The sequence below is a fragment of the Spinacia oleracea genome, chromosome 3 (genome assembly GCF_020520425.1).
Source record: "Spinacia oleracea cultivar Varoflay chromosome 3, BTI_SOV_V1, whole genome shotgun sequence".
Lineage (NCBI taxonomy): Eukaryota > Viridiplantae > Streptophyta > Magnoliopsida > Caryophyllales > Amaranthaceae > Spinacia > Spinacia oleracea.
Window position 1 is genome coordinate 131,437,186 of NC_079489.1, and position 13,640 is coordinate 131,450,825.

A 13,640-nucleotide genomic window follows, 5' to 3' on the forward strand; every position below is an offset into this window, starting at 1 on the left:
TATACTATTGACTTATTAATCGGGTCAGTTCGATTATCGTTCACCTTCGATTCAGGTGCTTGTTCGGATTTGGATCATAGAGTATCGGGTCCATTGGCAGACCTAGCTAAGGATATGGTGGGACACGTGCTCTAGCTATCATTATTCGGCAAGATGAAGATTATTAAAGAAAATAATTAAATATTTATCTGTGCATCTCTTATCTGATAATGTTGGGTTCCTTAGTGGTCAATAGCTCTACACACTAGAGCATCATTGCTTTTGTAATGCAAATATGTACTCCGTAATGGGCATTGCCATAGTTCAACTCAATGGTTTAAGAATATGACAAATTTAATACGTACTACATCCCAAATTATATTCTATAACATTTTAAAATAGGAAAGCTTGTATTTCTCTTATCACCCACATATTTTAAAAAATATAAATAGCTCAACCTTTCTTAAATTTTTAATTAAATTTTTTTAACCATTCATACAGGCTAAAAATGTTGGTTAACAATATTTCTCATATATCCTCAAGGTTTTAATAAATAACACAAAATGCCCTTAATGAGCATTTTCCGTCTATTCCGTTAAGTCTCCGTTAACATGAATTTACTTTTTTACCCTTACTCAATAATTTTCTCTACTAATCATAATATTACCACTTAATTAAATTAATTAAACCCCTTAAAAAATTAATTAACTATTATCTAAAATATTAAGACCCTAAAAATCTAATTAACTATTAAAAAAAACAAATTGACCCAAAAATGTGAAATTGCTTGTTCATCACCACGCCACCATCATCATCTTTCTCATCATCATCATCTCATCTCAAACCACCATGAAAGCGTTATTTCCATCGATCGACACCATCATCATCATCTTTCTCATCTCAAACCACCATCATCTTTCTCATATATCATCATCATCATCTTTCTCATCTCAAACCACCATGCATGGAAGTGTCATTTCCATCAACCGACGCCATGTTCGATAATCTGAAGCTCCTGTGAGTTTAGAGATGGAGATGATATGAGATCCATCTATCTGATGGAGGTATAGAGGATTCGTAGATCCTCCATCCATTTTAACCAGGGGGAACCAATGGAAAACGATTTTGCGATTTAGGTTTAAATTGATTTGGGAAAAATCAATTTGGGGAAGAACACATTTTTTATTTTATTTTTGGAATAAATCTGCACAGTATGGTTTTGGAGTATTTCCATCGATTAACTTGGAGTATTTTTTGTTGGAAATTTTCTGGGATCTTGTTGGTTTTGGATTTTTCTTGGTTTTGGATCTTGTTACGAATATTTTGGGATATAATCGTTGATTTTTGCTGATTTTTCTGGGTTGTAAAAGTTGATTTTCTGGGTTTAAGAAAGAAAAGGAGAAGAGAAGAGGAAGGGTTCCTCGGTGGTTGTGGGTGGCGATGGATACATATTTGGAAGAAGCATCAGCGGGAGAGAGAAAGGAGCAAAGATGATGGGATTTGGAGGATTGGCAGAGGGAGATAGAAAGGAGCAGAGATGATGTGGAATTTGGAGGATTGGTTTGCAGACTCCTGGAAGAAAAAGGAGACAGACTAAAGAACAGGAAAGAGAAAGGAAAAAAAAAGGAAAAGAAAAAAAATTAATGCTAACGGAGACTTAACAAAATGGACGGGAAATGCTCATAAAGGGCATTTTGTGTTATTTATTAAAACCCCAGGGGTATTTGGTGCATTCTGGAAAGTTTAGGGGTATTTGGTGCATTAAAGTAAACCTCAGGGGTATTTCATGAAAAATCCGTTTTTTTATTTACTTGGTATTAACATAACTTAAACGATATGCATATTGCTCCTTTTAAAAGTACTATGTATTTTACAAGACAGTGCCCTACCAAGTTTAAATTTCTGGGGTTAGCCATTGATCGGGTCATAATTGTTTAAATGTTTATGGGGACGGTCGGGTACATATTGAGTTACACGTTATCTGTTTAACCAAAACCTCGGGAAATAAGTTCAGATTGGGTCAGTTTTTAACAGCTCTGACTAGAAGTACATTGTTGGTTCTGTATTAACTTTGTGGGTATTGCAGAAGAATCCAGCAAAATAACGACACACGAGGTTGTGTAATATCACCATCAACATCCTATTTTCATCTCTTGAGAAACTCCTATCTTGAAGACACAAGATAAACAAAAGGGAGCTGAATTGTCAGTTACCTCAGAGCATTTTCTGTCAACAAAACCCAACATTATTTACTCCTACCCAACGACAACACAACATGTTACCATCTTTATACCAAGTACAAAATTGATATTATATTTCCTAGCTAGAAATTAATTAAGGTGGAAGAACAATAATAACAGTACAATACAAAACAATGGAGGTTGGAGTTGGGCTTGAGAGAGTTGTAGGAAGATCATCAACAAGTGAGAGATTTGAAATTAGTCCCGCGAAATTAGCATCAAATCTCAAAATTAGTCGTCATAATAGACATGAACAACAACATCAGCAGCAGCAGCAGCAGCAGCAGCAACAACAACATCACCCAGTAAACAGGTCATTGAAGATGTTCAACAAGGTTCAAGTTGTGTATTATCTCACTCGAAATGGCCACCTTGAACATCCTCATTTTATCGAGGTTCCCCACTTGGCCACACAACCTCTTCGCCTCAAAGGTACATACAAACATACACTACTCCACATCTCCGTTGTTTATTATTATCTGACCGCTTAACTAACTTAATTGGCACATGATATAGATGTGGTAGACAGACTAACGTTACTCAGAGGGAAAGCTATGCCTTGTCAATATTCATGGTCATGTAAAAGGTATCACTAACCCACTATTTAGCTATGTACTCTGCTTAGCTAATACGGAATATAAACCTACATTAATTATATGTTGCTGTTAATTGTGTAATTATGTTAAATTGTATACTTGGTATGTAGGAGCTATAAGAATGGATATGTATGGAATGACTTGACGGAGAATGACGTCATTTATGCCACCGAAGGATCCGAATATGTGCTCAAAGGCTCTGAACTCGTACAAGATAGGGATCACTATTCTGGTTAGTCATCACTTGCAACTTAAAAGCTATGAGACCGTAACATTATCATGTGGTGTTAATTGTTAAAGTACATTGTATGCATAACTTTTGTTTTCAGTGAAACAATAATCCTAGGAAACTAGTAAAGACCAAAGTTTATGGTATTTTGCACCTAATTTTGATACTGCTTACACTTAAATTTAGTAAGGAGCTTCTATATTTAAGTATGCTGAAATCTGTTTGTCAGTTAATTGTTAGTTTCTGCTGGTTTTAGCTAGTTAAAACTATGAATATTGATACCATTTTGTAACACCCCAACTTACTAACTATAGAAATAAATAACAAAAGTATAAAAGACTTTATAAAAATGACAATGGCTACATTAATTTTGTAGCCACTATAAACTTTTAATCTAGACCATTTATATAGATATGTCAAATCTACACCTTTCATTTTATATTGACTTGACTTTTAAAATAATTTATTTTTTTATAAAAGAAATTCATTATAAAATATAGATTAAAATAATAAAAAATTATTTTCTTTTCCTCTCCTCTCTCCATCTAGTCATCTACGAGATGAACATTCGATCATCTTTGACATTTTTTTACATGTATTAATTTTTGCATACGAATTTTTTTTTTATATATATATATATATCATGTTTAGCAAAATTGCATATTCTGATTAGTAGAAGAACAACATGGGTCCATGGGATTCGTTCAAAAAATATACAGTATAAAATAAGAACACAATTGAAAGAAAACAATATAAAACTCAAAAAAAAAAAATATCAACCGTTGTGGAAGAGTAATTAGGGGATACTCTGTAGTTTTTAGAGCAGGAAAACCAATATTTACGAATTGTTTTAATCACAAAGTTGATGATTGTTGGGTGATTTTTATGTCTAGCGATTGTGCTACGATGGTGGAAGAAGGAACTTTGCAGCAGTTTTTTACAATATTAAAACCTTTTTTTAAAATAAAAAAATTATTTTCTTTTATATTTTCTTAATTGAAATATTATGGTCAAATAAAAACGGATAAGATTAAATTTTAGTTTTAAGCGATTGAGATTTAATACAATTATGGTGGCTATCATTTTATTGTAGTCATTGAAAAGTCTTCCTATAAAAATTGCCAAAATTTACACCTCGGAGTATCACCGCCACACTTGACCATATTGTCAAGTGATAAGGCTTACAAAACTATAACTAATACAATTCGTCTACAAGGTGATCTATTTACAGCTTTATAACTGAAAAATATTAAACCGCGATAAAAGATTAAACGATAGAACTTGAACTCCTTCAACTTGTAACTGCGATCCTTCACGATCAATTTGCTCCAGTCAATTTAAATGAATTCTGGTAACGAATGGCAGAGAATAGAATTGAAGAGGCTCAAATCAAAAGGAGGCAGCAAAGGCAACCCTGTCAAACTAAAACAAATCAACTGGTGATAAACAAATCAATTGGCATACATGAAGGACAAAAAGCTGTTAACAAGTATGAACAAACTGAGAATCACAACAACGATGATGAAGAAGAAGAAGATGAAGAAGACGAAGAAAAGGGAAGCTGCAATAGTTCAAATGCGCCATACCCAGCAATGCAAATGGAGCAAGAAGAGTCCTACTCCCTCCCTTCCACCTCTTCCACAAACTCAGACAAACAGCCAACACAAGTGGCAAATATACCTGCCTCCAAAGAAGTTTCTAGAAGTATTGAGGAGGATGGGGACCCAGTTGTTTCCACAAGCTTAGCTCGCAACAGCACAGTCCTCCTCCAACTGATTGCATGTGGAGGAGGTGGGACTGTTGGTCCCCAGAGTAAGATGAAAATCAAGGCCAAAGACAAAAACAAAGACAAAGAAAAAGCTAATAACTTCAACTTCAGCATGAAGAATACTTTTATCCCATGCTTGAAACACCAACTGAGTACAAGAAATAATGCGATTCCTCAACGTGTTAAACCAGTAGAACGACAACCACCCTGCAGCAACTACTGCAAGGCAGGGGATCATGATCATGATGATCGAGTAGTAGTGAGTAAGGAATATGAAGATGAAGATATGATGATGGTAAGGTACATGTCTGAGAATCCTCGGTTTGGTAATTTGCAATCACAAGATAAGGAATACTTCAGTGGAACTATAGTTGAGGCTATGAGTACTCATCATCTGCACACTCATTCCTCATCCTCCTGCAGTAGTCATCTTCACCCTCCTGTGTTTACCAAGTCTTCCTCCTATAATGAGCAAAGGTGTGTTATTTTATTTTTGATGTGTTAAAAAGTAGTGTATATGTATGTTTAATTTTGTGTTGTGTTGTGAACTTACAGGAGCTCCAAGGCTGGGCTACAAGCAGAAGCAGAAGCAGCATCAAGTGTAGTGGACATGGATGATGAGAAAGAAGACGCCAAAGTGAAAGGGATTATCAAGTTATGTATGCCTCGAAAGAAAAGCTTTTCTTCCACTTCCACCAAACATAGCTAATAAGTTATGATCGATGAGCTTAGAAATCTCCCCCTCCCTTGTCCAACGTTAGTCCCTTAAGACAGTGTTGCAGCCTAGCAGGTTGAAGTATACTAAAAGCATTGTTTTACTCTATAATAGAGTGATAGATTTTTCTACACTTAAATGAAAATTGTTGGTTAGTGGGATTAACCGATTGTTAAATACGGGTCTGAGCCACGCCCGTCATTAAGAGAGGGAAGTCATTTCACAAGTTTAAATGAGGTTTCATCTTAAAATCATATGGCTTATTAATTTATAAACTCTTTCATCTTACCCTCTAAATTAAGTAGAACCAACCTAACTCGTCCTTTCGGATGATAGACGAGATCAAATCATTACAAGAGTTAAACCAATAAAGTATGGAATGGTAATTATGACAATGATTAGCCATAAAATCAGCTGCCTTATTTTCTGCCCGGAAAGTTGAAAAGAGACCGACTTGAACTTTGAAAGATCATTCTACACATCAGCAATAATGTTGCAGATCGTCTAAGTAACCTTTCATTGCCGCTTGATAGCGTTGATGGCGCAAAGATTATCTCCTTCAACTACAAGGTGTTTGATCCCTAGAAATAGCGCTCTTTTGACGCTTTCTCAAAATGCCAACCCTTCCACTATCAGAATTTTTGATTTGGAACCGATGAATTTAACTCCCGCTAGATTAAGGGTTTGGAGATGGCTTATAAACAAAATTCAAAGCCGAGTTACCATTTGATTAAAGGAACCACCAAAGTTTAATTTGTAGTGATTAGGAGATGAAGGAACTCATCAAAATATTTCTTATTAAGACACGTTTGTCTTTTAAATTAGACTTTTGGGAAAGGTTGGCAGGCCTAAAAATTATAGGGCCAAAGTATTTGGCTAGTTTAGGCTTTTGGGTGGGCTTTCTAGTCTTGATTTTTCTTTTTTTTTTATTAATATTTTGATAATAAAGTCTTGATTATCTAACAAACCCACTCAGCCCGCATAAACAAACTATACAAAATACTCGTGACTTGTTTTCGATCGAGCTCGCGAGCTAATACGGAATACCGCAAATTTTTGGCTATACCCGGGTACAGCTAAAGCTGGTTGTACCCCCATCCAAAACGATGTCGTTTTGTGTTGTTTAAAATGAACATTAATATAATGGTACAAAAATGAACATTTACTATTTCGGAAATGAACATTTATTTATTTATTTGGAATGAACATTTACTATTTTGGAAATGAACATTTATTTATTTATTTGGAAATAAACTACAAAAATGAACATTTACTATTTCGGAAATGAACATTTATTTATTTATTTGGAATGATCATTTACTATTTTGGAAATGAACATTTATTTATTTATTTGGAAATAAACAATATAGGCGCTTGTAAAAACATAAAAGACCAATGAAGTGAACAATTTCATTATGAATTTTAAAGCCAACATGAAAGAACAAACAATACAACAAGAAAGAACAAACAATAAAGCAGATAATTATTATGAACAACCAAATAAACAAGTAAGAACAAATTATTCAACAAAAAAGAACAAACAATATAAAAAAGAACAAACAATACAACAATTATGAACAATTTTATGATGAATTTTAAAGCCAACATGAAAGAACAAACAATACAACAATAAGTTTGATGAATGAATTTAAAAAACAACAAGAAAGAACAAACAATACAAAAAGAAAGAATAAAAGATTAATGAAGAGTTTAATTATGAACATTAACCATATGATTATTATAAACAAACAAATAAACAAGAAAGAACAAACAATATAAAAAGGAACATAAAATTCCAGAAGAAATAACAAAAAATACAACAATTATGAAAATTTGATGATGAATTTAAAAAACAACATGAAAGAACAAACAATACAACAAGAATGAACAAACAATACAACAAGAAAGAACAAACAGTACAATAAGAATGAACAAACAGTAAAATAAAAAAGAACAAACAGTCGACAAGAATGAATAAACAATATGAGCGCGTCGTTTTTGGGGGTACAGCCAGAGTTGGCTGTACCCGGGTACATCAGTTAGTGATATACGGAATACAACTAGTGTCTTGCTTTTAGAGAGGGTAGGTGGGCCGGATTTGACCCAACCCTCCCTGACACAGTCCATAGTGGATCACATGGGTCGGACACACTTATGACTCATGATACAATCCAATCCAACCCGGATAATTTTTTGATGTGTTGTAGGTCGGATTTTTTCAACACAACCCACCTCGTCCCACCCCATCGGACCCGACACAACCCGCCACGGCACACCCGACCCACCTAACCCAACCCATGAAACCAGCCCACCCAACACACGAACCCCACCCGCGAAACTCATCATAATAATTTAAACAATTTTGTATGTTTAAAATGTTAATAAATTCTATTTATATTGCGTAAAGTGAATAATATAAAAATTAATTAATTTAAGTTCATACAAATTTTATAACTTTTTATCGCTAAATCTTACGTAAACACACCAAACCAACCGGAATCACATATGTCGTAACCCACCAAACCCATCAGACCCACCCGACCCGTACAACCCACCTCGACCCACGACCCACGTAATCCACGACACATCATGTACTGTGTCTATTTTTTCCGACATAGCCCACGACTCGACCCACCGGATCGTGTGTTAATTACCCCCAATCCACGATCCACTAAACCCATCCACGACCCACCCAACCCGCCACGTGAAGGTAATAAGAACGATACCGTAATTTCTCATTTTCTGGTGAAAAATGTCAAATTTCCAAGTTTTGACTTAGTTATTCGTTTAATGTGGTGATGCACATGGATAGTGATTGATGAAGCTAGATTGAAGAGTGGAGACCGTCCTATTTTCTCTGTCTGAAGTCTGAACACTAATCAGAAAGTTATTACTCCTAGATCCAAAGTCAACGGTATAAAAGGCTTTTGAATTGAGATCTGCGCTCAGTTTTATAAACTGGGTTATTTTATTACTGAAATATTAAAGTAATGAAATTGACATCCTTAAGCAACACTTCAGCTCTTTAATTTTTGTTATAAATGCACATGACTACATCTTAGATTAGATTCTCCAATACATCTTAATCAGATTAACCGATTTTCATGCCGTACGGTACCGTCTTCACAAAGTCACACCCTTGAGACTTGAGTCACGTTCGGTTGGGTCACACCTTAAGTTATTGTTTGGGTCGGAATCAGGTTGATTCGTTAATAAATGGATTGAGAATTTCCTAACCCAACATGTTTAGTTGAATGGGTTGAGAATCTTACCTGTTTGATCCATTTAGGATTTTTTTCCCTCTTCACTTTAAACTAAAGTGGTAATATTTTTGAGGCAAATCTTATAGCAAAAACTAATAGCACAATATGTATATTTTGGGAATCCAAACCTCAAATAATATTAAATGTAAAGGAAAAAATGAGAAATAAAATCTTTAAAATGTTTACAGGTCTATACTACATCATTGCATGAATCTTGAATAGTTGGTGTACCTAAATCTATGAAGAGGCAACACGACTACTAGGTGTTAGTTTAAAATTTTCATATTTATAATATGTTCAAGCTAAAAAATACCCAAAAATAAATTTTTATATTGTTTTAGCAGGTTGACCTGCCCCAAGTAGTTATATGGGTTAGGTGGGTTGAATTTGGTTGAAAATTTCAACCCGACCCAACCCATTTAATTAAACTGGTTAAGTTGGATCGACCCATTTAATTAAATGGGTTAAAAATCTTGACCCAACCCATTATTATTGGGTTGGTGGGTTAGGTCAGTTTTTGCAAGGTCCAACCCACCGTCATTTTTTGATTTTTTTTGATGTGATGAATTTAAAAGCCAAGCGATTTAGGAGAATCATGAGCTTAAAATAGTGATATTCAATAATTATTTTGATATTAAAATCTCATAACAAAAAATTGCAAACTATTTTTGGTGGTTTTCATGATTTTGCTTTTATTTTCTATAAATAGAAAGTTGGAAACAAAAAAACTAGGGGTGTACACAAGTTGTCTTGCTCATATTCATTTAACTTAGGCGAGCCCGAGTTTTCACCCGAGCTTAATAATTTGTTCAGGCTCGGTTCGTTAAGGAAATTTTATGTTCATAAACAATAAAAAAATAACTCATTTATTAATCGGGCAGAGTTTTTTTTATCCAAGTCCGAGCGCAAGTTGCTATTGAGAATCCAAAATCATTTACACCCCTAAAAACCGTTTCTCGTTAAACAAAATATTACTCCCCCCGTCCCTTAATACTCGCACCAGTTTGACCGGTGCGGAGTTTAAGACATTTGAATTGACTTATTAATTTAATGGGTGTTAGTTGATAGTGGAGTATTTTTTTAATATAGTTAGTGGGAAATGTGTAAGGGGTGGGGAGTGGTGAGTGAGGGTGTGAATTTTTAAATGATTTTTTGTAGGGAGTAGGGGTGTAGGTGGGTTAGTAGGTAAGAGTGAGAAATAATATAATATTGGTAAAAATTTCCATTTATAGAAGCGGTGCAAGTATTAAGGGACGACCCGAAAAGGAAAGCGGTGCGAGTATTAAGGGACGGAGGGAGTATTAATTGAAGTTCTATGTATCATCTGACTAGAATCGGGTTTTGATCTTCCAGAAGTTGAATACTGGTGGATCTAGTCATATAGGGTGATATTCGTACGAGCCAAGGTCGGGCTTGGTTGCTCGAACATGGTACGTTACAGGGGCGGAACCAGAAATTATAGGGGCCAAAACTTAACTTATTTTAACAATGGAAAATAAAAAAAAAATAAAAAAACAAGTATAAAAGTGAGGTAATTAAGATTCGAACCTTGCACCTCCAACATACTCTAACCTTTAAGGTAAAATAATCACTTGAGTTATATTAGACATGTTTTTTTATGAGGCATAATGACAATATAAATTACAAATGGGGGTGGGGGAATTCGAACTTGAGATCTATTGTACACAGACCCTCAGTCTTAACTAATAGACCAATCACAAATTCTTATTTACAATGGGTGTACAATAAATATTGTATACCGAAGTAAAAATTGACTTAAAATGCTTTAAAGTTACATTTATATATGTAAAAGTTATCTATTTTTTAATGAAATTTTTTTTCATTTGAATAAAAAATTATTTCTTCAAAATCACTAATAATGTATAAATTAATCATTTAACCCTTTAAAATGTTTATCTATCAACTTTTTAATTTTATAATATAAAAGTTACAGAAAAATAGGTTAAAGTTACGAAAAACTGCATAAAAGTTATCTTGGTGTACAATAAATTTATTGTACACCTTGTGCGCGCAAGACCTTTTGTAGACCAATACATCATTAGTAGTTATATTAGTCATGTGATTTTGCAGTACATATTTAATTTTTAAATATATTATAGGGGCCATGGGCCCATGACCCCCGCCAGCCCCCCTTAATTCCGTCCCTACGTTACACGTTTAAATTCGAGCCTTACCAATCTTAAAATTTCAAGTTCGACTTCATTGGGAAAAAAACAAGCCCACGTAAAAGGAGAGTCCGACTAAATACAAGCTTACAAAGCTTACAAGTTTGCAGAGCTTACAAGCTTACTAGAGCTCACCAATCTTATAATTCCCTCTTTCTCTTTTTTCCCATAGGGGATAGTCCTAACTCAAATATGCGTTGCTCTTAATTAGGCCCTGTTCTTTTTGGCTTAATTTCAGTTTCGGGACTTATTTGGCAGTTCAGTTCAGTTCAGTTCAGTTTAGGAGCATTCAATTGAGTTCATTTCAGTTCAGTTCAGTTCAGTTCAGGAGCATTAAGTTCAGTTCAGTTTAATTCAGTTTAATTCAATTCAATTTAACTTAATAATAATAATAATAATAATAATAATAATTATTATTATTATTTTTATTATTATTATTATGTTATCATTTTATTATTATTATTATTATTATTTATTATTAATATTACTTAGATTATTATTTATATTATTGTATTACTTATTATTTATATTTATATTATTATATTACTTATTATTTATATGTATATTTATATTATTATATTACTTATTATTATTATTTATAACTACTTTTTTTTTATTAATAATTAATATAATTTTTTATTATTTTTATTATTTTTATTAATTAGTTACGGATTATTAGTTATTAATTATTTATTTATTACTCCCTCCATTTCTAAATGTTGTATCCATTTGGAATCTTGGGGGGTTTTTAAGAAAAATAGAATCTTGGTTTGTATGGGTATAAGTGTAATGATTGGGTGTAAGAGAAATGATTGTGTGTAAGTGATTGGAATAAAAGAAGGAGAGAGAAAACAATGGAGATATTTATTATTATTACTAAAACAAATCAGATTTACTCAAAGGATTTATATACCGGAAAATTCGAACTAAAATATGAACAAAAAATCGACCCAGAAATTTCGAACAAAAATAAACAAAAAAAAATCAAGAAATTTCGAACAAAAATCAACAACAAAAAAATATGAACAAAAAATCAACCCAGAAAATCAAGAAAAATCAACCCAGAAAATCAATTCGAACAAAAATCAAGAAAAATCAACCCAGAAAATCAAGAAAAATCAACCCAGAAAAATCAACATAACTCAACCCAGAAATTCGAACAAAAATATCAACAAAAAATCAAAAACTCAAGAACAAAAACCCAGAAAATTCGAAAACTCAAGAACAAAAACCCAGAAATAATTCGAACATAAATATCAACAAAAAATCAAAAACCCAGAAAATTCAAAAACTCAAGAACAAAAACCCAGAAAAAATCGAAAAAACAAGAACAAAAACCCAGAAAAATTCGAAAACTCAACCCAGAAAATTCAAAAAATCAACCCGAAAAATCAACAACAAAAACCCAATCAAAATCGAACAAAAAATCAACAATCCGATCCCAGAAATTCGAGAATTCGAACCCAAAAAACAAGAACGCGAACCCAGAAATTCAAACCCAGAAATTCAAACCCAAAAAACCCAAAACTCGAACCCAAATTCGAACCTAAAAAATCAACAAAATAAAATAAAAATCAATAATTTTACCATGCATCCAAGATTTTGAAGATTTAGAGGTCAAATTCGACCATGAAAACTCTAGATCTAGAATTTTTATGGTCGAATTTCACCATCTAAAGCTTTAATATAGAGTTTTTTTTCCAGAGATGGTGGTGGAGGCACAAAGGCGGCGGAGGTGTGGTGGTGGTGGTTGCGGCGGAGAGGTTTCAGGAGGAGAGAGAGTGAAAAAAATGAGGGAGGAGATTGAGGTAGGAGAGAGAGTGAAAAAATTGAGGGAAGAGAATCAGAGATTGAGGGAGGAGAGAGAAAATGAAATCAGAAGAGGGAGGGGGGGAGAGAGGGACGTGAAATCATGAGGGAGAGAGAGAGTGAAAATATGAGGGAGGAGAGAGAGTGAAAGTGATGGTAAGGTAATATGAATTAAATAATTATTTTTGGGAAAATAAATTGATTAAATATTATGGGTGGGGAAAATTAGGTGGGAATATGGGTAGAATCTTTAGGTATTATGGTAATTAGATTGAAATGTAAGGGTATTTTAGGAAAAAATATATGTCCAAAAATAGAAAAGATTCTAAGTGGATACAACATTATGAAACGACTAAAAAGGAAACGGATACAACAAAAAGAAACGGAGGGAGTAGTTATTAACTATGAATTATTATTATTATTAATATTATCATTTATTTTAATTATTTAGTAATCAATTACATATTATTATTATTATTATTATTATTTATTATATAGTTATTTATTTATTAATTAATAATTATTCTTTAGTTATTAGTTAACATTTTTTATTATTATTTATTAATTATTAATTATTATATTAATTATTTATGATTTATTATTTATGATTTATTATTTATTTTTTATTATTTATTATTTATTATTTATTATTTATTATTTATTATTTATTATTTATTATTTATTATTTATTATTTGTTATTTGTTATTTGTTATTTGTTATTTGTTATTTGTTATTTATTATTTATTATTTATTATTTCTTATTTCTTATTTATTTCGGTAATATATTCTGTTAAGTTAAGTTAAGTTAAGTTAAGTTAAGTTAAGTTCAGTTCAGTTCAGTTCAGTTCAGGAGC

General features: G+C 32.7%; 1 protein-coding gene across 1 annotated transcript; it reads left to right on the forward strand.

The window, feature by feature from the left end:
• Positions 1-2,129: 2,129 nt before the first annotated feature.
• Positions 2,130-5,692, forward strand: LOC110800763 (protein SOSEKI 2). Its single transcript, XM_022006084.2, has 5 exons — positions 2,130-2,651; positions 2,736-2,805; positions 2,926-3,047; positions 4,410-5,289; positions 5,368-5,692. Exons 1-5 carry the CDS (start codon positions 2,354-2,356, stop codon positions 5,519-5,521), a joined length of 1,524 nt encoding a protein of 507 aa, XP_021861776.2. The 5' UTR covers positions 2,130-2,353; the 3' UTR covers positions 5,522-5,692.
• The last annotated feature ends 7,948 nt before the right edge of the window (positions 5,693-13,640 follow it).